We start from the raw sequence: 24,498 nt of genomic DNA, 5'->3' as shown, positions 1-24,498 counted from the left end.
TTATATATCACTCATACAATAAATTATTTATTTGAATAAAAGATATTAAAAACTTTTTTATGATATATTTACCTCAAACCAAGGGCTTAATGGAAATACTGATATTTAACCAATAGTGTGCCAAAGCATCAGTTCCCACTGCCACTCAAATTCAATATTTTTGACCTACTATTAGATAAATCTGAAATTTGAATTCACACTCATGTTCTATCTCTTCAGAGTATTTAAATGAAGACTTTCTAAGATGTTGAACTGTCCTTTTATGTAATTGCCTTTCTGTTTTGCCTAGATAAAATGCATTATTTAAACAAAAGGTAACAGATGCAACTCCCTTAGATTTGCAGTCACCGTTTAACTCTGTCAGTGACTGTTGTGCATCTGCATATACTACAAACATATCTTTTAAATGTCTCCCCTTGATGTCCTTCACTAGAAAGTAAATACTGCTAACACAGGCTTCAGCAGCTCAGGTAATTTGACCAGCAATATCTATGTCTAAATGTAGAACATTAATTCACTAGTTTAGCAACCTGACTTTTGCCCCATTGTTGCTTACAGTATTTTTTGCTGGTCCTAATTGTCTTAAACTTGTTAACAAACTATGGCTTTAATGGCAAACAACTTGAGGAAAGATCAATACATGTTGTAATAATAATGGTATTCCCCTCCATAAACATGGAGAATATGCAGAATTTAATCGATATTAGTCACTTGCTCTTCTCTTTCCATTATCCAGAATTATAGAGAAAGTTAACCATAATGACGTTGTGCTGTTCCCAAATTCCTATAACCTTACTGCCAGTTCAAAGCAGGATTTCTAGTCCAACCGTGGCACTGACATGGCTTTGCTAACCATAACGGAATCTCTCCTCTCCAGCCTTAACTCCGAACACTGAAGTGCAGTTTTATTTTTCAGCTTGTTTGAGGCTTTTGCCATAGTAAATTATTCCCTCCCTCCCCACAGAATGGATATCACTGAGGTGCACACCTCTGCTTTATCTTTATTCCTATGTTACTTATTGGTTCGATATCAAGTCATTTACTGACAATCACTTTTATCAGCCTGCTGCCTGTTTTTCTTGGCATCATCCCAACAAGGCATCCAAGTCGTTTACATTTTCAGTTTTTACACAACATGAATCGGTACTGCTTCCCTGTTTTTTTAATTGTTTTTTATTCCGAGAACTGATGATACTGATGATACAACTCTGTGTTTATCTGCTTCCAGGCCTCTTTCCAAACATCTCTTTAATAAGCTTTCAGTAAAGTTGAAAACTAGTTACTAAATTTGGTCTGCAATGAAGTCATTGTTTCCTGTGTAAGCCATCTGAAGACACTATGTTCAGTACTGTGTCCTTCTTAAAACTCTTCCACCTTCATTGTTCATTCCTCAGAAATTCTTGCTTAAATGTTTGAGTACTACTTGAAGTTGGATTTCAACAAAAAAACATATTAGCAGTTCAAAAATCTGAAAATTAGGTCTTCTCTACTAAACATCTCACTCTACATTCACATACACAAGATGGCCCCACATCGTGACATAGAGGGATAAAACACTAACTATGACCCACATGACCCAAGATCAATCAGTGTTTCAACTGCCCATCTTGCAGGGAGAGAGGTGGTCCTACTGTATGTAATACCAACATCTGCTGGACAGAAAGGTGGATAGTATGCAGCAGGTAAGATGAGACATGTGCTTGACTATGCCATGTCATGTTAATGTGGTAGCCTTCATGAGGCATGTGCAGGAATATGCATCCTCATAGAGAAAGGCATTGAAGGCCCTGACGTCAGCTAGCATATACATCAGCTGCAGTGGGAAGGGGGCATGCTTAAAATATAAAAAAATATATATATGCTTTCTGAATGCTTGCTCCCATGACTGCCTCTTACCAAAATGAAGAATAAATGGGCCATTGAAAGCAGAAGGACAGATGGTTAGCAGCTAGTGGGAGATAAAAAGATACATCTAAATTATACAGGTATTTCCTCTCCCAGCCTTATTTAGTCATGTCAACAGTTTGCTACTTGCCCCAGTTAATGAAGTGATAGCATGAACTATAGAGCATGAGGCAATATCATAGTTTCATCTGATCTGTACCTAAAAAGAGTGAGTTTAAGGATAGGATGTAGGAAAACTTAAGTTCCACAGCTCATTATCCAGTTTCTGGGGAAGTGGGCATTTAGGGGAGCTTTAAAACTGTATTTGCCTTTTGAGTTTCTTATGTCAACAGAGAGATTATTCCAGAGTTTTCCAATAGATGATGCAACTAGCATTACCATGCCTATTGATGATGACTGTGGTTATGTGAACTAGGTGAAATGTGCCCTGCCTGAGGATTTGAGGAGGTGCTGTCTAGGTGGTTGTTTTATCCAGAAATAGGCAGTTGGTTTTGTGCAGTAATTTATGAGCCAGGTGCAATTGAACATATGTAAGCTGATGGTGGTTGAATGCAAGCCAGCTTGGCTTCTGAAGTAAGTAGTGTTGATGGGTTTCACCTGAGTGTCATGAAGCAAGTCTGACTATTCTTTTATATAATTGTTCAACTTGTTCAAAAGAGACAACATTAGATTGGTTCAGAGGGAGAAAGCATATAAGAGAGCTGGAAGCTGGCTGTGGCAACTCAAGTATTGTCTGTCAAGGCTCTAGATTTCTGCCATTTCCCTAATATAGGTTTTTCTGGGGACTGCCTTTTAAACTTGAATGGTAAACCTAAGATTGCAGTCAAGAATTAAGCAGAGATGCTTGAGTCTACTTCTTTAATGGGTGAAGACTTAATTACCATGTTAGAAATGTTCCAATAATAGTGTTATTAAGTAAGGGGTATGAATTACATTGTAGTGTTTTTACTGCTGGTGTTTGGACAGAAGAACATTGATTTAATTCTAAAGGTTATTTAGTCTTGATTTAAGTGAGTTTAAAGAAGTTTATAAGATAAGGTTAGAAGAATTCAGAAAGTCATTGGAATCTGCAGTGGATGAATCATTAACATATTGTACTAGTTTGTAATTCCAAGCATTTTCTGTCATATTATTCATGAATGTGATAAATATCAGAGTGCTAAGTACAGAGTGCTGGGATATTCTGATAGCAATTGGACCATGTGCAAGTATAACACCGTGTCATTTCAATAAGAATTAGCACTGAGATAATTAGAGAACGATATAATACAGCTTGCAGAAAGACCAATGCTTTCAAAAAAAGTTACACAAGTACTGGACATCTCACTGCAGATATACTCACTGAAGTCAAGACAAGCTATGTTAGTACCATGGATGGGCCAATCTATGCCAAGTGTAAGACAGCAAACTATAACTGAGTTGGTATTTAAAAATTGCCAGGATTGCATACACTGCTGTTGACTGTTGCTATCACTGTTAACTGTACTCCCTAGGCAGTTAGGAATTCCCCAAATACATCAGCACATAAATGCCATCATGCTCTTAAATTAAAATGTTCTGTTAAATGTTCTGTAAAAGAATCTTTCTGGAACCATCTCATGGTACCAAGCCTTTTAAATCTCAAGATCTAATGTTATGCTGTTAGATTTAACAAAGGCATAACAGTCATGGTTCTTTATTATATTCCATTAAAGTTGCTAAACAGTGGAATACATTTTTCTATCCATCAGATCATATTCATTATTATGAAAGGAGATACTGCCAGTACAGCTAGCTGGAATGTTGTAAATAATTATGTCATTTGTGAATATCAAACTAATTTATATAAGATACTTGTGTTACAAATGTATTAGAACTGTATGTCACATGTATATCAAACTGCTCTGCACAGATGTTTGTGTTGAAAAGGTATTCATAAAGTGCTTGTGCTTAAAACATATCCACACAGTGCCTTACTGGAAGAGAACAAAAATGTAAATGCACTATTGTAACTGTTTTTAATATATGTTAACAGAGGAAACTGGAGGTTAATCTCAGTCCAGCACACTTTAGAAAAATATTTGAAAATAAACTACTTTGTAGGATAGGCCTTAAAGAAACTATCTGACAGGTTTTAAATGCAGCTAGGGAGACAAAGTCTGTACTATGACGCTTTCTGTATTGTCTTTGGGGTGAACTAATTACTACTTTGGAAGCATGAAGGAATGCAGATGTTTTATGCCTTTCAGCATCTGCCGAATATCTGATCAAAAGCCCTTGTATGAGTATTTTCACAGGTAGATGCTAAATACTGCCAGCTTCGGCAATGGGTGTTTACCTGGGAACGAGAAATCAGATGACCAAAAATTATGTCATTCTCTCTTAGTCAGTCTCTTAGTGGGACAGATCACTCTGGATTCTGTCTTGGACCTGACAACAAGAAAAAGAACAATTCACCACATCTGCCTTGCTCTAAGTAAGTTATTAGGGTATAGTAACTCTCTTAGATACAGTCAGGAATATAGCAAAGCTTCGTTTAGATTTTGTTTTAATTTATTTGTGTGAGCCTGTACTGCAATGTTATTTTAAATATTTCCTGTAGTTTTGAACTTTGATGTTACTGTGAATATATATTTAGTATTGTCTTGTTCTTTTATTATTTATTATTAAATATATTTAAACCTTTCATTGTGTCTGATATGTGTAGAGAAATTTAAGTTTTGAGAGTACTTGCATATTTCTGTGGTGACATTATGTGGGTCACTCCTAACAGCCTTGCTCTTGATCAAACTACCATTTGTATTAGTATTATTATTACACAGTAAAATTGGAAATCCTTTGTTAAGGGCCCTAAAGTAACTGATAGGAAGTGACTGGTGGCAGTGGTAACTACCTTATAGTCTGGGCAGAAGGGGACATATCTAATAAACCTATGTCAGCCTTTCTCAGAGGTGTGTGTGTGTGTGTGTGTGTGTGTGTGTGTGTGTGTGTGTGTGTGTGTGTGTGTGTGTGTGTGTGTGTGTTTAAATCAAACCTCAAAGAGTGTGTTTGTCAGCTAGTTGGGCAGAGACACAAAGCAGTGGTTGGACAAAGAGGGTGCTGGAGGTCTTGGCTTGGACACTTAGCTGAGATCTCAACTCTATAGCTGTGCGAGTGGGGAGTCTTATTGGTGATCTAGAGAAAGAGGGAGAAACCAGGCCTGGACAGACTCCAGTCTCTGTGTGCTCTTAAGGGAAATTGCACTTGATGCAGAGAGCTGCATCTGGAAATACTGTGTGTGTGTGCCTGTTATCTTCCCAGTGAACATACCCCACAGGTGTCGGTGGTGAGGACTGAGGCTCCTTAATTACTGGTCCAGTAGAAGATCATCACATATTAATTGGAGGCAGTGGTGGGATTGCCCCCTCACATACTGGGATTCAGTGGTGTGGATATTGAACTCCTGTATCCTGTAAACAGTGGTCACTAAAGAAGGTGTTTGTACCCTCAAGCAGTCACACACTAGACATTCAGAGTTTCATATTACAATAGTTCTATTTATTTTTTTGTTAGCTTAGTTAGTCAGGGAGAGCAGGCAAGGATGTCAGCAGAGGATTATGGCAAGCTGACAAGGAACCAGTTGGCCAAAGGACTGGGGCATGCCAACCTGACTAAAGGAGAAATTATTGCAGCCTTAACCACAGATGCATCACAGACAAGCAACCAGGAGGACAACCAGACTGACCTTGGGGATGTACAACTCTCAGAAAATGGACAGTTCAGTTTTTCCTCAGAGGACTTAAATATCTATCCAGAGATAAAGAGACTTGAACTAGAGGCCAAACATTTAGAACTAGAATCAGCAGAGAGACTGCAGCATTTTGAGGCTGAAGAAAAGGAGAAACAGATGGAATTAGAATCAGCAGAAAGACTGCGACATCTGGAAGCCAAAGAAAATGATAGGTAGAGGAAACATGAAAATGAAATGCTGACTCTTCACCAGGGTCATGGAGGTAATGGGGAAGGGAGTAACTGAACACAGAAGCGATAAACGTCAGTAAATTTCTTCCACAATTTACAGAGGGTGATAATTTTGATAGTTTTATTCTTACGTTTGAAAGGGTATGTAAACCGTATAATGTTGACCAAGGACTCTGGGTATGGTTCCTGACCCCCTAGAATGCAACACCATAGATAAATTGGGGGAAAAAGGAGACCTATACCTAGTAAGCACATCATCACTGCAAAGGAAAGGGATACCCAATGCTGCACATGGGTATAAGATAACCCATGGTGGGCAGCCTAAACTGCCCCAACACAGTCCGCCAGTAACAGGGGAAGCACTATTTCAGGTACACGGCCAGGATCAAGGGTTAAATGTTTTAAATGTAACCAGTGGGGCCATGTAGCATATAGATGTCTGCGGAGGCAAGGTGGGGAACAAAAGGTGTGGGAGCTAGTAAGTGGGAAAGACAGAATGCCAGTGGTAAGTTGTCTAGCGACAACAAGTGTACCAAATTACCACAAGAGGTTATATCCTATCTTAGTAGATGGGAAACAGGCCACTGCTAAGAGAGACACAGCCTCTGATCTAACCATTGTGAATCCTGCAGTGGTTAAAGAGGAGCACTACTTGTCTGGGCAGTCTAATCCAATCAGAGCTTTAGGAGGGACCCCATTTCAAATACTTTTGACTAGGGTTCACATTGACTGGGAGAGTGGCAAAGGAAGCAAGCAAGTAGGTGTGTTTGAGGATATCCCTGCAGATGTCCTGATAGAGAATGATTTTGATAATGTAGTATCTTGTGTGCATGCACTTACACGCAGTCAGGCTTGGAGACAGGCATGTAGGTCTGGTAGCTTAGGGAGACCCAGAAAGACCACACACTTTTGAAGCCAGGACTGGTGAGGTAGTTACTTCAGAGAGGGACCTACACTATAGCAGTGAGATTAAAGGTGAGCTACAACTGCTGGTGGGTACTGATGTTTCCTTGGACAGAGTGACTGCAAAGGCAGAGGTGAGTAGTAGTATCCAGGATGACAGTGAGGCACTGCTGTCAGAGGATACCAGACTTCCTGTGGAAGGGGAGCTGGGGAGGGTTACAAAGAGAGAGTTGAGACAGGCTCAGTTCACAAATCCTACATTACAAGGCTTGAGGGAGGTAGTTAGGGAGGCAGCTGATTCTCAAAGAAAAGAGAACTCTATATACCAGAACAAAGGGTTACTGTGCAGATAGTGGAACCCTGAAGCTAGAAGGTGAGGTAATACAGCAATTGGTAGTGTCCAGAACCTACTGTCTGGCATTTCTATCCATAGCCCATGACATTCCCCTTGCAGGTCATATGGGCATAAAGCATACCAAATTACATAGTATGCAGAATTTTATTGGCCTGGGATTTTCAGGGATGTAACAGGGTACTGTAGGACCTGTGAGGAGTGCCAAAAGGTAGGCAAAGTAGGAGACAAGATCAAAGCTCCTTTGATTCCTTTGCCTGTGACTGAAGTGCCATTTCAGGAGATAGCTATGAGCATTGTGGGGCCTCTGAGTACCTCAAGTTCCACAGGAAAGATGTATATCCTAGTGGTAGTAGATTATGCTACCAAATACCATAAGGCAGTGGTTCTGTCCTCCATTGAAGCAGAAAAGGTGGCAAATCCTTTGTTAGAGATTTTCAGCAGGTTAGGTTTTCCAAAAGAAATACTGACTGACAGAGGTGCCAATTTCATGTCAGACCTGCTGGCTTGTCTGTGGGAGTGCTCTGGGGTGAAGCACCTAAGGACCACCCCCTACTACCCCCAGACTAATGGCCTGGTCAAGACATTAAACTCTATACTAAAGACCATGGTATGGGCATTTTCAGACCAGTTTAAGAGGGAATGGGACAAATATTTGCCCCATATGTTGTTTGCTTACAGAGAGGTGCCTCAGGAATCCACAGGTTTTTCACCCTTTTAGTTGCTGTATGGGAATAGGGTGAGGGGACCTCTAGATTTGATTCATGATGAATGGGAGAGTGAATGTGAATCCCGCAAGGAGTCTGCTGTGGCATATGTCCTAAACCTCAGGACATGGCTCAGGGAACTCATAGGTTTGGCCCAGGAGAACCTGGCAGAAGCTCAACAGCAAAAAAGGTCTGGTATGACATGAATGCTCAAGCTAGAGAGTATGCTGTGTGGCAACAGGTTATGGTCCTCGTTCCTGTCAGACACAATACACTGCAGGCAGCTTGGGAGGGACCCTTCAAAATGGTGAGAAAGGTCAGTGATATTAATTACATGGTAGAACTGCTGGACAGGAGGCAGGGGCACAGACTGTGCCATGTTAAGATGATGAAACCTTACCATGATAGGGAAGCCCTTGTACTAAGGCAGGAGGAATCTGAGGGAGATTTATGGTTACAGCAAGCCAGCCATCAAAATCCCAAGTTACTATGGTGGAGCCTAGGGCTGCAGGCATATGATATGACAATGCAGCACTGTACTGGCATCAGCAATGCCAAGGCAGCTGGGATCTCAAGACAGGATATGGGGTAATGTATTCCCAGATAGGCTTATCCCTCTCAAGCAATGTATCTCAAGGGTCACTTGAAAAACTAGCTTGAATCTTTGAAGGGGGAGGGTGTGTGATGAAAGGGGGTACTGCCAGCACAGCTAGCTGGAATTGTGTAAATAATTATGTGTTATTTGTGAATATGAAACTAATTTATATAAGATGCTTGTGTTACAATTATATTAGAACTGTGAATATAATCTTGAATACAAATGAACCAAAGCGTAAACAGGAACTGATTACTAAATGAAAAAATCCACTCTAGCAAAGTATGAAATCCAGCTTTAATCCAAAGGATAACAGAAATAAATCGGATGAGCGCTTTCGCTATGTAGCTTCTTCAGATCCAATACATACACAATTAGTATCTCTATAATATATACTTATCCAAATTAAACAATTAAGTAAGCAATCCATTACTTACAACATTTAAAGAGACATAGCATGGAAGCAGCAAGTGTATATATAAAAAGTATAAAAACAGAGATGAACATATAAAACATTAAAACAACTAATATGTGCTAGTAGAAACTAGTAATTAATAAAAACAACAAATAAATAACCATAAAGTAGTTAAAATGTCTAAAAACTTTATGTTATTTAATATTCCTCCTTCGGCTTAATTGAAGTCCTTTCATTCAGCCCACAGCCTTTATCGGCTTTTAACAAGATAATCCATTCTGTTTCCTTTGCTTCAGTATAGGTTTTAATGTCACCTCCTCTCGGATTAGGGACTATTACTTCCAATACTTTAAATAGGAATGTATGTTCAGAGTCATGCGTTTTAAAGTGCTTTGCTAGTGCATTATGTAATGTGCCCTTTTTCATATGATATATGTGTTCTCTCATTCGATCTCTAAGTGGGCGATTGGTTTTCCCTACGTAGAATGAGGAACATGATTGACAGATAGCTAAATATATGACATGCTGTGTCATACAGTCAGCTTGGGCATATATATTAAATGTTTTCTGCAAATCAGGGTGAAAAAATGCATAGTACTGTCAATAAATGAACAGAAATTACAATTGCCACATGGCTTAGTGTAACCATCATTCTTTTCCTTAGAGTCAAGTGTGGGATAGCAAAGCTTCCTTTTTAAATTATTTTTATTTCTATATAGAAATTTAGGTTCATCACCAACGATCTGCTTAAGGTCACTATCTACATGCAAAATATCCCAGTATTTACCAATCACTTCCCTAAGTTCTAAGTAGTCAGAAGAATAATATGTGGAGAATTTAACATGTTCTTTATGGTTAATACTTCTGTTAGCAGTACTCTTAAAATTTCTAGGCCCAAAATAAGGTTCAGCCTCTGAAGAGCGTAATTGATGTGCATCATTTAATTGTAAATTAATTTCAGTGGTATTATAGCCCCTATCCATCAGTCTATCCTTAAGGCCCATTAATTCAGTTTCAAATCCTTCGTCTAAAGGATTCAACCTAGAGGCTCTGATAGCTTGGCCTCTTATAATGTTTTTGAAGACATAGTGTGGATGCATACTAGATCTAAAAAGCAGAGTATTTGTATAACAAGGCTTCCTATGTACCCCAGTGTTTATAAGATTGTTACCAAGCCTCTCAATATACAAATCTAAAAACTCAATTTTATGTGATGAATAATGCATGGTAAATTCAAGATAAGGTGTAAGGTCATTCATAATAGTATACATAAGTTGAAGTTCCTCTCGTGAACCTTTCCAAAGTAGGAATAAATCATCGATGAAACATCGATAAAATATTACATGTTGTTTAAACATATCATCACGGAACAAAATATGCTCTTCCCAATATGCAAGGAACATGTTTGCGTAGCTATTGGCACATGGTGTGCCCATAGCTATGCCTTCTCTTTGCTTATAGATGTTATTCATAAACATAAAGAAGTTGTTTTCCAATACTAATTCTAGAAAATGTACAATTAGATCAATAGATACAACATGTGATTATTTCACACAGTTGTGGACATTATATATTAGAACTGTGTCATGTGTATATCAAACTGCTCTGTACAGATATTTGTGTTGAAAAGGTATTTGTAATGTGCTTGTGCTTAAAATGTATCCACGATGTACCCTACTGGAAGAGAACAGAAATGTACATGCACTATTGTGACTGTTTAAATTAATATGTTAACAGAGGAAACTGGAGGGTTAACCTCAGTACAGCAAATTAAATTACTTTATAGGCTAGGCCATAAAGAGGCTATCTGACAGGTTTCAATGCAGCTAAAGACACAAATTCTATACTAGGTAGCTTTCTGTAGTGTCTTTGGGGTAACCGAATTGCTACTTTGGAAGTATGAAGGAATGCAATTGTTTTATGACTTCCAGCATCTGCCAAAGATCTGAGCAAAAGCCCTTGCATGAGGATTTTTACAGGTAGATGCTAAATACTGCCTGCTTCAGCAATAGGGGTATTACCTGGGAATTAGAAATTAGATGGCCAGAAATTATGTCATTCTGCATGCCACCCCAGCAGTAATATTTTAGATATTATATTGAGAAGTTTCTTAGTGAGACAGAGCACTTTGCATTCTGTCTTGGACCTGACAACAACGAGAAGAACCATTCACCACATCTGCCTTGCTCTAAGCAAGTTTTAGGGTATAGCAACTCTCTTAGATACAATCAGAAATATAGTGAAGCTTAGTTTAGGTATTGTTTTTCTTTATTTGTGTGAGCCTGTACTGCAATGTTATTTTAAATATTTCCTGTGATTTTGAACTCTGATGTCATTGTGAATATATATTTAGTACTGTCTTGTTCTTTTATTATTTATTATTAAATATATTTAAACCTTTCATTGTGGCTGATCTGTACACAGATATTTAAGTTTTGAGAGTATTTGCATATTTATTTGGTGACACTGCATGGGCCACTCCTAACAGCCTTGCTTTTGGTCAAACTACTATTTGTATTATTATTATTACACGGTGAAATTGGACACCCTTTGTTAAGGGCCCAAAAGTAGCTGATAAAGCATAACTGGTGGCAGTGGTAAGTACCTTATAGTCTGGGCAGAAGGAGGCATAGCTAGTAAACCTGTGCCAGCCTTTCCCAGTTGTGTGTGTGTGTGTGTGTGTGTGTGTGTGTGTGTGTGTGTGTGTGTGTGTATACATCAAACCTCAAAGAATGTGTGTGTCAGTTACTTGGGCAGGGACTCGAAGCACTGGTTGGACAGTGAGGGTGCTGGAGGTCTTGGCTTGGTCACTCAGCTGAGATCTCAACTCTATAGCTGTGCCAGTGGAGAGTCTTACTGGAGATCTGGAGAAAGAGGGAGAAACCAGCCCCGGACTGACTGTGGTCTCTGTGTGCTCTTAATGGAAATTGCACTTGATGCAGAGAGCTGATCTGTAAATACAGTGTGTGTACTTGCTATCCTCCCAGTGAACATCCCCCACAGGTGCCAGTGATGAGGATTAAGGCTCCTTGTTTACTGGTAAAATGGAGGGTCGTCACATTCATGTATGTGTTTTTTATGCCTTTGTTAAAGCTTTTGGAGTTGACTTTGTAAATGAGGTATGAGCTGATTCCTTGTAGTTAATATTTTCCACCAGTTTGATTGGTTCACACAAACAACGGTTGGCAGTAAGCATCGTTGACAAATCAGGCTGAATCCATGGAGGGCATAGTCCCCATGTGAAGGGGTGATTGAGGCTGTATTAATTTCCTTAATGTTACAGTAGGTTTCAAGTATCATTGCTTTATACAAAAGTTGTACAATTGTGTAAGAGCATAGTTATTAGTGTTTAACATTTACAGCAAACTTCAATCATGCAAAAAAGAGCTGCAGTGGTGCAATATGTGACACAGTAGCTAGTGGAAACAGGTTTAGGTAATACCAGATGCTTAGCAAGCCTTACTCTTAGGGCAGTAGTGCTTCAGGGTTTTAATGAATATACCCAGTGTTTCCGTATGTCTAATCTCCATGTGCAGTTTATTCCATGGTACTAGAAGACAATGACTAAGAGATTTGTCCCCCAACCACTGAGTCTACCTTTGCTACTCTCCCTTGCTATAAAATTGTTTCTTAAACTTGTTAAAACTAGAAAATAATTCTCCCTTACTTCATCTAGGAGGGTTTCAGTGCTGTGTTGTGCTGTAAGCCCTGTGCTACTTTCCAGAGCATACAGTAATGATGACAGTCACTAATTTATGTTTCAGCTCAGATATTGTCCTAACCAAAATAATGAGCACCTTTACATTCCACATTTTAAGAATGCACAACAGCAAATTTTGCATAAAAAATGATTCCAGAAGGCAGCTGCTTAGTTATAGTTCCAGATCTAAAATTGGATCTCATTATTCTTTGCAGCTAACAGACCGGGTTATCCGGTGAGAAACAAATTACTGCCATCCAGATAGCTGTATGCACTTTTTTTTTTTTTTTTTTTTTTTATGATTCTACAGACAAATCGTTTCAAGGAAAAGGCAAAGCACATTCTGCAGCAGTGTGGACTCTTAATACTTTTTTACAGTTGTGAATTGGACAGCTATTTGTGAGGCAGTCATTTGCCCTCAGCCCGCAGATCTGCTGAATAGTAAAAATAAGGCATGATTTCCAAAGCTAGGGGTGTTTTTTCTACAGCTGTTGTCCCAGATGTACTTGCTAGAACCTCTACCCAAAATCTGAAAATATTGTTTACAGAAAGTGAAAAACTTGGTATTGCAATCAGAAAGACATAAATCAGATTATGTTTATTACAAATTAGAACATCAAAGCACCAGTAATACGGCATATTTTGAAAAGGGGAAGCAAGCAGAGGATAGAACTCAAGGTGAACAAATGAGGAATGAGCAGGATGGAGGTGGGATAAGAGACATACTTCTTGACTTCTTACATCAATAATCGTGTATGAAGTAATACGATATTTGCACTGATTTAATGACAAAACTCCTCAATGATGCCAAAGGCCTACACATTTTATGATGAGCAATTGTAGCCAGTTATGTGTACATTAAGTAAAGGTCTGTGAGGTTGGGAGGTATGGGTGCGAGTATTTTTTGTGGAGTGGGTGCCATTTTTATCACTGAGAAGGGAAAGTTGTGGAACGAAGTCATGGAATTAAGAACTGCGTATGAAGGGAAGGATAGGTCACAGGGGAAACTGGCATGATAGACAGGGTGTGGGGTAACACAATAAGAGAGGAGAAACACAATGGCGAAAAAGACATCAAACAAACACAAGGCAGACAATAGTATTGGAGGATTGTGTAACATGCAGGGGTGGTTGCAGACACAAAACATTGGGGGACACCAGGTTTGGGGACAGGACTAGGTGTTTGGAGATGCAGTCTCTGCCATCTTAGACAGTTGGTGATATTACTCTTTACTCTAGGAGCTGTCACCATTGGGTCATGCCTCAGGAACTGGAGGCAGCTCTGGGTATGAATACGACTCAACAAGTCACTGCTGTATGGTCTCTATATAACCAATGAAGGCACTGAACCACCTATCTCGTATCTCATCCATAAGCTCTGGCAGCTCCTGATGGATAGAAAATGTGTCATCTCCACTTTCATTGCTGCTGGCAGTTACCATGGCTACCACTTCCATTGCTGCTGGCAGTTACCATGGCTACCACTTTCATTGCTGCTGGCAATTATCATGGCTATCACTGTGCCAGTCTCCTGTGCAGGGCTACCTGATGCTGATGGTGCAGTTAAGGCAGGAGGTGTGGAGGCAACTCTGTCAGGCTGGGACTCAGATGCACTGGGTGTCTATGGTGATGGCGGTGCCATCTGTGGGTGGATGACAGGCCATGCTGGTAAGTTTTTTTCAGATCTCTCTCTGCTGCTACCTATAACAGTAGTAGAAATGGACAGACATAAAAAATAGCAAATGTATAAAAGGGAAAAGATAACATCAAAGAGAGTGTGTGAACAGACTGTGATCACATTCTGAACTATGCCCAAACTCATAATACAGTGAAGAAAAATAGCTTTTAATTGCAGGACCTACACAGCTGCGTCTTCCAACTTTTTGCCTGTGTAATTATCTTTGGGGCTGTGAGGGCCAAAGGCCATCAGCACATGCAGTCTAACATAAGAGCATGATAACTGCAAGAGAGAGATTTACCAGGGCAGCAGGTCTTTGTTTGTGCCCAGTGATGCTGTTGCAGTTTGACAATAATACAGCTGTAGATATACATGACAAACATACTGAGCACAAAATAAAAATGTCAAGCACAGGTTACACATGGACAGATATGTGTACTATATATTGCGAAGTGATAGGCCAAGTAATTTTTAAGCTAAGACACATATATATGTATATATATCTATATCTATATATCTATATCTATATATCTATATCTATATATATATATATATATATATATATATATATATATATATATATATCTATATATATATATATATATATATATATATATATATATATATATATATATATATATACCTTGTACAGGTGCAATGACATTAATAAGATTACATATATAAAATGATGTCATGGCACAGCATATTTTTTTTGGGGGGGGGAATTGAAACCATAGTCATCATGAGTGTCAGTGTACACAACCTTACCATGATCAGCCACTTCTCCAGCCATACAGGGGGTAACATGCAGAAGCTAAAGCCTAACAGTACAGTTACATTAATTCCATTAAGGTATGCTAGTACAGAGAGATATGGTCCTGCTGTATAATCATTACATGCCAGTAGTTTTAATTGCTACAACTGTCACTTTACAGACTAATCTTTCACACCTATACTTATGCTTGCATTCTCTTTGGTTAGAGTCTGTCCCCATGCATCTCCCTGTTCCTGTCAATTTCTGCAGGGATACGGATAATGAAAGAGTGGAATGAAAAGGTGTGTGGTGCCATACATTGGCTAGGTGTTCATATTTATGGTACAGAGGGGGTGGTCATGCCTTAATTTCATCTTCCCATTTGAAAAGGAGGTGAAGTTTTGCAGCAACTTAAGTCAATGTAGTGGTGACTACACTAATGAATGAAAACAAGATGGTGGAGCGATTTTATAAATTCATGCATGGGATGGCAGTAGCATAAGGTGAAAGCTTTGTTCAAACTATTCCAAGCCAGATACTGTGACCCAGTACAGCCCTCCTGCATAACCATGGATACCTTCTCAAACCACCTCTCTGTTATAAAAGAGGCACTACCTTCACTTTCTCCAGTGACACTTGTCACCCTTTCAAAAATCTCAGGAAAAAAGGAAGGGAGTTCGCTCCCATAACAGTTTTCAAGTATCCCATCATTTGAGTAATGTCGGGTACCGATGAGAATCTCATTTGTGCAATCAATGACAGAATAATAAAATAAGGACACTGTATTATTAGTTTTCCAGTGGTACGTTAAGATGTGAGACATAGCAGTCCTCTATCCCCCTGTTTGTTTCTGAGAATGTATGCTTAACAGTGACTCCATCTTCGGATGGTTGAAACTAGCATAAACATTCCCTCCCTTATAATAATGGTCTTCTCATGCAAACACAGAGCTGGCTGCAGAAGCTGAAGCGTGTGCACCTTGTACATGCACAGAGCTGGCTGCAGAAGCTCAAGTGTGTGGACCTTGTACATGCACATAGCTAGCTGCAGAATCTTGAGTGTGTGCACCTTGTCATGCACAGAGCTGGCTGCAGAAGCTCAAGTGTGTGGACATTGTACATGCACAGAGCTGGCTGCAGAAGCTCAAATGTGTGCACCTTGTCATGCACAGAGCTGGCTGCAGAAGCTTGTGTGTGGACCTTGTACATGCACATAGCTAGCTGCAGAATCTCGAGTGTGTGCACCTTGTCATGCACAGAGCTGGCTGCAGAAGCTCAGGCGTGTGCACCAGAGCTGGCTGCAGAAGCTCAAGCATGTGCACCTCACGCATGCACAGAGCTGGCTGCAGAAGTTGAAGAGTGTGCACCTCATGCATGCACAGAGCTGGCTGCAGAAGCTCAAGCGTGTGCACAGCATCATGTAAGAATCTTCACAATGTTTGCCACTTTTACTCATCAGACAAATTGAGTGGTTCAGAAATAGTAACAGTAATAAGATGAGTTCTAATTAGCATACTCATCATGCCAAGACAGGTGAATCTACATGACATTAGGCAAAGAGCTACATTGCAATACAGAAACAGATTTACAGCCATGACTTCTAGCTAGGGTGGTGGGCGATCCATTGTACTTTCTCACAGAGGCAGCCTTCCTCACCTGTGGAATGATGTTAACTGTTCCCTGCCCTTTGTACATTACATTGTTTATCTATGGGAATACAAAGCCTGCTGTTGCTTTTCCTTACATGCACTATATTTGCATATATAATTATGTGTGTATGTATGTATATATATATATATATATATATATATATATATATATATATATATATACACACACACACACACACACACACACACACACACACACATATATTTTGCAAAGGACATAGCACTGAACTGGGTCTGCAGTTTCAACTAAATCAGTGATCTATAACTCCAGACTGTAAATGTGAGTGACATACCTGCTTTAATTTTTTCATTATTGTGTGTGAAGCCATACCATCAGTCTGGCTCTGCAGTTAAGGATTCTGCTCACAATTATAGGGACCACAGTTTGTTCTAGATAACAAACCACTATGTATGTGGAATCGGACGTTTCTTTGCATGTACTTGTGGGTTTTTACAGGGACTCCAGTTTCCTCCCACATCCCAAAGATTTGTTATCTGAACTGAGAACTCTAAAGGAAAATAAGAAAATGTGTGTGTGTGTGTGTGTGTGTGTGTGTGTGTGTGTGTGTGTGTGTGTGTGTGTGTGTGTGTGTGTATGTGCGCACTCGCGTGTATGTGTAGAACTCTAAAGTAAAATCTGTGTGCGAGTGTGTGTGTGTATATACATTTATTAAATGAGCTCAAGAAAGCCAAACAATCTGACTGGATAACTAGTGTTCTTCAAAGTCTGTTATGTGCACACCTAATAAAAGTGCTATTTCACAAGTGCAAAAACACATGCACATGGTGGCTCTGTACTGAATCGATATTAGCTCGCACTCATGTCTGTAACGGACCTGACCATGGGGATAATGTCTAATAATACTGATAATACCTGTGCAGTGACTGCCCCAACATTTCATTACCAGAACACTTACATACACACACACACACACACACACACACACACACACACACACACACACACACACACACACATGCGCACGCACGTGCATACACATGCTTTATTATTTGTATCTGTTTAGGTTCCACAACAGACCTGTTCACTTACTTAGTTAACTAATAAGCTAAAAAGTAAACTTGATGCAGGAAGTGGAAACTATCAAAGCAAAATGCAATAGCTATTTACCCAAATCAGACAATGTGACCTAGACAAACTAGAATCATGCTACAATAAAATAGCCAAGTTTGCTACTAACTCAACCTATAGAACCCATCACTGTGCTGCACTAAAAGAACTAAAATGGCTTGAGCTACCACAGCTACTTAACTATCACCAGCTGGGCACAGCCTACAATATTCTCAAATATCCTGAAAAAACCCCCTCATTATCCAACCTACTTACTATCTATACTACAAACCGATACCTAAGATCCAGTGAAAAATCTCTCCTCTCCATCACCAAGGCTAACAATAATGCAGGGAAAGCGCTCTACTCCCACACCGTTGCCAGAAATTGGAACTCTCTTCCCCTATCTGTGTCCACTGCCCCCTCCACATCCATATTCAAAAACTCCCTCAAATCGCACCTTCTTAGTACATGGTTATGCCCTTGTATCACATAACCCTACCCATACTACTATTAACTCACCAAATTCCTCTCTGATCACATGCTGGAGCTCTGATCCCCTGTAGGCTTGGTCATCTGAAAAGGTACTTTTAACTGTAGAATCTTACTTGATATATTTTCTTTTCTTACCAAAGTATGACTGACATTGTCTTTTTACCCATGTTCTATATCTTTTACCTGGAGTGTTTTTATTAATTCTTGTTATATTACTATGCTCTGCATACATGATGTAACCTGTTTTGTGTATTATGCTGGATGTACTGTATTTGTATAACTTGATTGTTGGAGCTTTTCTCCCCGGGCCTCCGCTGAAAATGGACCTGGTCCAGTCGGAATTTCCCGGTTAACAAATGTAAAATAAAATAAAATAAATAAAAATTATTCATTGTGGCATACTTTGCTGAGCGGTCTTTGGTGGCTGAGAAGACTGAAGGCAGAAATGATAAAAAATAAGGTAGTGCTTATATAATGTTTGTCCACAACTTTTTTTTTTGTACTGCTACTGTATGACAGAACTTTATGTTTTCACTGCAAAATGGTATTTTCTATATTGTATAATATTTTGGATTTTAGGAATTAAATCTCAACTAAACAAGACAAGACATTGTTTCTAACCATTAGACAGACAGCATGCTAAGCATGCAATACCAGCCTTTGTCTAGAGACTGAATGTCAGAACAGTGAGCTTTTGTAAAATGAATGTTATTATTATTTTGGAAACCAAATGAATGTTATTATTATTTTGGATACCAACACAGTAGCAAAAGCTAAAATATGCCTGAAAAAATCTAGAATGACTGTTTAACAGATGTCCTGTACAAATCAAAGAAAAATAAAAAAGTTTGGCATAAGGTTTCTCAAATCTGTTTGCATGCTTGTGAAAAGTCAAATACTATTACCATCCAAAAATACCTATAGGAACCTTTCCTCAAAGAAATGGTAGACTACATGTGTGTGGTTTCAGTGGCAATGTTCACAAGACAGTTTTTCTTGCTAAGTGAGCTCAAAGAAATTTCAGGATGGTGTGGAAATTCATGTGTGCTACACCTAACTATTTAAGTTTCAGCAAAGTAGTTATCACCCGGTAAGATGTTTGTTGTTACAAATGCTGCTGAGTCAACATCATCTCATGGTGACCCTATTAATTATCCTGAACATCGTTCACTCTTCAGATGTCTAATTACTGACAGAGATGCAGCCATTGTTGCAGTTATTGTATCAATCTGTTGCATTATGTGTACTCTTTTACATTGATTTTCAACCTTTCTAAGGATATATTTTTTCTAACAATTTTCTTTTTGCATGATTGGCCCTCTAAATTGGCCATAGGCGTGAGTGTGTGTGTGAGTGGTAAGGATGAACTACAGTGGCAGGGCTAGCCATTCGCCGGTGTAAACCTTGGCTCAAGATGATTGTCAATGCTGAAGTGACACCCTGAACCCATGTGCAAATTGGGAAAAGGGTTGATGATGGATGGAATGTCCAAAGTATTTCCATTTAAGCTTCCAGGGAATGTTTAGGACAGTCCCTGTTACACAATCTATTCTTTGGCAACATCATAATTCAAAGCAGTCAGTCTTCTTCCTGTCCAACTTTGTGCAGTCACACGACATCATTAAAAATATGATACTATGGATAAACTGAATCGCTTTATGCAAAGATACTTCTCTGTACTTGAAGATCTAAACTAAATCCTTTCTGGCCATACTGCTAAGAATAACTCATCATCCTATTTCCTGATTTCTTGTCATTTCATTACTGATTATTGATCCAAGCAAGCTAAAGTTGTCTACTATTTCTACTACTTTTCCATTAAGAATACATTTATTAATTTTAAGATTTGTCAGAATCGTTCTGTTCTTCTTGTTAAGATAAAACCCCATTTGACACTATGTTTTTCAGTCTTGATTCACAGATACTTCAGATTATCTACACTATAATGTCAGTAACTAGTAAGTTACTGGATTCCAGATCTCTTCGAAGTTCCTAGTATACTTAGCCAGTTATGTATTTCCAGTTTATACAGTTAAGAGTTTCACAGCATCTACAGTTTTGACACAGTTAAGGCATCTATTTTTACTGATTCCACGTATTTATCTCTCTGCTTTGTTATTTTGCCCGCACTTTCAAAAATTTACAATATAAAACAAAGAGTGAGAAGGTCGCACAGAAAAAACAATCAGTAAAAACTAAATGAAAAGTCCAGCCAAGCTAGAACTTCCACTGAGTGACCTCTCAATCCTCTTGTATCAGAGGCATATGGGATATATGCAAATTACCCTAATATATATATCCAATGTTTCAGCTATATGGCAATTCTGAATGCCCATGACTCTTTTCTTTTTAAGTCGTTTTAATGGACAATTTCAGAAAAATAAAGCCAAACCCCACTAGCTGTGGATATGTATATTTCGGCCTTGTTATGACCTCATCAGCACAGCACAAGAGGAGTGTTTGACTAAGCATAAGAAACACAGGGCTGTTATACCCAGCTGATGTCCATTACCATTAGGCTAACTACAAAATATCCCAACTAACAAACTAAAACAAAGAGTGAGAAGGTCACACAGAAAAAGCAATCAGTAAAAACTAAATGAAAACTCCAGCCAAGCTAGAACTTTCACTGAATGACCTCTCAAACCTCTTGTATCAGAGGCATATGGGATATATGCAAATGACCCTAATAAATATCCAGTGTCTCAGCTATATGGCGATTCTGAATGCCCATGACTCTTTTCTTTTTAGGTTGTTTTAATGTACAATTTCAGGCCAATAAAGCCAGACCCCATTAGCTGTGGATATGCATATTTCAACCTTCAAACACTCTGCTTGTGCTGTGCTGATGAGGTCATAAGAAGGCCGAAATATGCATATCCACAGCTAGTGGGGTTTGGCTTTATTGACCTGAAACTGTCCATTAAAATGACTTAAAAATAAAAAAAAGTCATGGGCATTCAGAATCGTCATAAAGCTGAGACACCTGATGTTCATTAGGGTAATTTGCATATATCCCATGTGCCTCTGATACAAGAGGTTTGAGAGGTCATTCAGTGGAAGTTCTAGCTTGGCTGGAGTTTTCATTTACTTTTTACTGAAAAGTTTACAATATCACAAAAGGTGAAGCTTGTACAATGACCCAGCAGCACAACAGGTTCACTTTCAACAACACAAAAGGCTGGTAACTTACTGTCCCTTCTTTTAATTATCAAATGATGAAGTATTATCAGTTACTGCTAAGCTCAAAACCTTTTACAAGACCTTTCTAAAGACATTTAATAAAATACCTACAGTTAGAGTTCAAGAACATTTTCATTGCTCATTGTAATCAAACACTACTGTGTTGCATAGCACTAGTCACTAATCACAGGTCCTGATGAAGGGTGCTTCTTAGTGTAAAGCTGAAGTAGCTGTACTATAAAACCCGTGATGGACCACTAAAATGTACCATATAACCGCTATGTTCCACATATAGCCGAAAGTGAGGAAAAAGTAGAAGTAAAGAAATCTTAAAATTATTTAAATAAATAAATCAGTAGGGTCATTTGTGCAACAGCTAATAACAGTGATTGGCTATGAATCCCTTTAGTAATTAAAGTGACAATAAACAATAATGGTTGAGTGTAGTATGCACATCACAGGCTTATAAGAGAGGCATACCACATTTGTTTTTATTACTTATTTGTACAGACATTTATCCTAATGTCAGAAGAGATGGCCCCTACATTTTGCCAAGAAAAATTTCTTTTTGCATGACATTCCAGTGAACTGTTATGTTTCATTAAGGGCACTGGGGTAAGCTGTGTAAAAGCAGAGTAAAGACTGCCTAACTTACAATCATGAGTGTTACAAAAGCAAAAAGGAACAGAATATGGGACTATGTCCAGGAGGGGAAGAAGAGGAGAGGGGTAAAATAAACTTGCATTTATACAGCAGTAAAACTTGCCCACAGATTTTTGTTTCCAGAGGGAAACTACATGTCATCAGCAAGCCACACTTCACCAAATTAAGCACTCAGATGGCTAATAAACATTTTCATAAAAGAGAGTCAGCCCAGAAGAGGCAAAGAAAGCAAGGCTTGTAGCAGCTATACAAAGCAGAGCAGCAGTTATTAGAAACATCAAAACTGAGGAATGCTGAGACATAGCAATGGCGCCACCTTGTGGCCTACCTCTCACTCTGGAGCTGTTGGAGTTCTTTCTGCAGTTTGGCATTTCGCTCCTCTTCTTCCTGCAGTTTCCTCTTGGCTGCCCGAAGTTCTTGCTGTGCTTCACATTTGATATCATTCGCAACCACCACTGCAGTCTGAAGGTCTGCCTGAAAACGTTTCCACTCCTCTGTATCTTCCTGAAGAAATAAAGACAACTCACTTAACAACATGTCATCCAAGTGACAGTGTAACATGTCCAATAAAAGTGAGGTAAGCCTGTCATGTTTTGACAGACAAGACATCAGTATTAAAACAGCCCTTCTCTTTAATCACTTTTCGGTTTATTTACTCAGTGCTAATATGAGAACCAAGACACATGGGCAGAAAGACTTCATATTAGTTATTACCCTAGCATAGTCAGTGCAGTGTGCAATTTCCAGCACAATCCTCCCCATAGGATAACATAGGCTCTAAAATAGAGCCAACTAATGAGGTAACTTTCAGAATTGCAAGAACTACAAAGCACAATTAATTTTGTTAAAAAAAGTTTTCATGCAGTCTGTTCGTCCTGCCTTGATATCTGTACTAAGTTCTATTTATTTATTTATTTATTTACAATTTGTTGACCAAGTTAGTCCCACTAGGTAAATTTCTTTTTTTCAGGGGTGACCCAAGGTATATATCGACAAGGGGAAATTTGGCCAGGGCACTGGGGGACTTCCTCTACTCTTTTTTTTATAAGTGCCATGGGATCTTTTACTTCCACCTAGTTATAAATCCTCTTGGTAATTAAGAAGACCCTTAACAGTGAGATGAAGCCACAGTTTAAATATCTCATCCAAAGGACAGCACTTTCAGGAGTGCAGTCCTGCAGTTTCAGTCTTGGAGAAGTGATCCGGCTACTTGGTGCAAGAACAGAACCTATAGTTTTCTGATTTTCTAGTACAAAAGGCAAGTGCACTACCTTTTGAGCTATTGACTGCTATCACTTAGTGCTGTGTTGTTAAGCCCTAGAATCAGTAAATGCACCAGCATATGTTTATAATGTTTACAAGGATTCCAAGTGGGAACAGTTAGATGTGGGGAGGCTAATACTGACCACTAGAGGCTGAAACTCAAGGGAAGGTAACATGAAACAGACACAACAGCCAGAATGGTGATCTTAGTTCTGATGATGTGCCCCTGATGCTTGGATTATGAATGATAATACACAGTTCGACAGCGACAATACTTTAACCATGGAGATGCAAAGTGCATATATGCAGGCAAGAGAAATCAAAGAAAATTGGATGAGAAAGAAACAAGTTTTGGCATTCGGGTCCACTATTAGGATGTCTGTTCCCTTATACTGTACTAAGAAAAACCGGCAGAAACATCCATCACGCACCACAACTAACTGTATGAGTGAGCTTCTCTGCTGCTTATGCACATATCCCAAGGAACTTGGTGCCAAAGGCCTAGCATCTAGGTGACCACCTAACATGCCTATTCTTAAGGCTGGATCTGCCTTTAGTGCAGCTAGAAACCCATCCTTGATTGCAGTAATAATAATAATGCAAACTGTGACTGTTTGGTACAGTACATGAATGTACTTCTATCCATACTATAAAGTGATAAAATAAAAGGAAGCTACGACAGCTGCAGCTTAAAATATCTAATTAAAATGTACAGCTTATCAGAGCACATGTTGAATGATCATTGCTACAGTTCACCACCATGCCTATAAACACAGTCAGAAAGTAAATTTAGGGCATTCGTGTAGCATTGCAGACAGATAATGGCATTGTGCTGTTGGTGGTAGCTTTGTTCTGTGCTAGGAATCATATATTGGCTATGGCTATTGCAGGTCAGCTTCATAGGTTTATACTAAGTTTATTGTTGGAGAGCCATCAGTATGTTTAGCTGCCAGGGCTACTGATGTAACACTAAATAGTACCTGCAGAGGTTCTTAATCTCTTGTTTTCTGGATGAAGCTGTAGAGGTTTCAGGAACTACAGACCAAGGGGTTCAGAGATGGTCAGAAACAAAGTAAGACCGAGCTGAACTGTAGAGGGATAGGAACTGTAATAAAATATTGTGGGGAAAATACTTCACTAGTGTGGTTAAAATAACATCACTGACAAAGTAAACTTATACAGCCCAGTAAAAGCTAACTTAATGTTATT

At 39.0% G+C, this 24,498-nt stretch overlaps 1 protein-coding gene across 5 annotated transcripts in view; it reads right to left on the bottom strand.

Annotated features, from left to right (window-relative positions):
- Positions 1-24,498, bottom strand: part of SPECC1 (sperm antigen with calponin homology and coiled-coil domains 1) — an 894,647-nt gene that overhangs the window by 213,924 nt on the left and 656,225 nt on the right. For all 5 annotated transcript variants that reach the window (XM_044054506.1, XM_044054507.1, XM_044054510.1 and 2 more), the window contains one exon: positions 22,355-22,530. In XM_044054506.1, the coding sequence (XP_043910441.1) occupies positions 22,355-22,530 (176 nt within the window). The remainder of the gene's footprint in view (positions 1-22,354; positions 22,531-24,498) is intronic.

This window comes from Protopterus annectens, chromosome 13.part0, assembly GCF_019279795.1.
Source record: "Protopterus annectens isolate FY-2018-M chromosome 13.part0, PAN1.0, whole genome shotgun sequence".
NCBI classification, from domain to species: domain Eukaryota; kingdom Metazoa; phylum Chordata; order Ceratodontiformes; family Protopteridae; genus Protopterus; species Protopterus annectens.
This window is presented reverse-complemented; position numbering and strand designations above follow the sequence as displayed.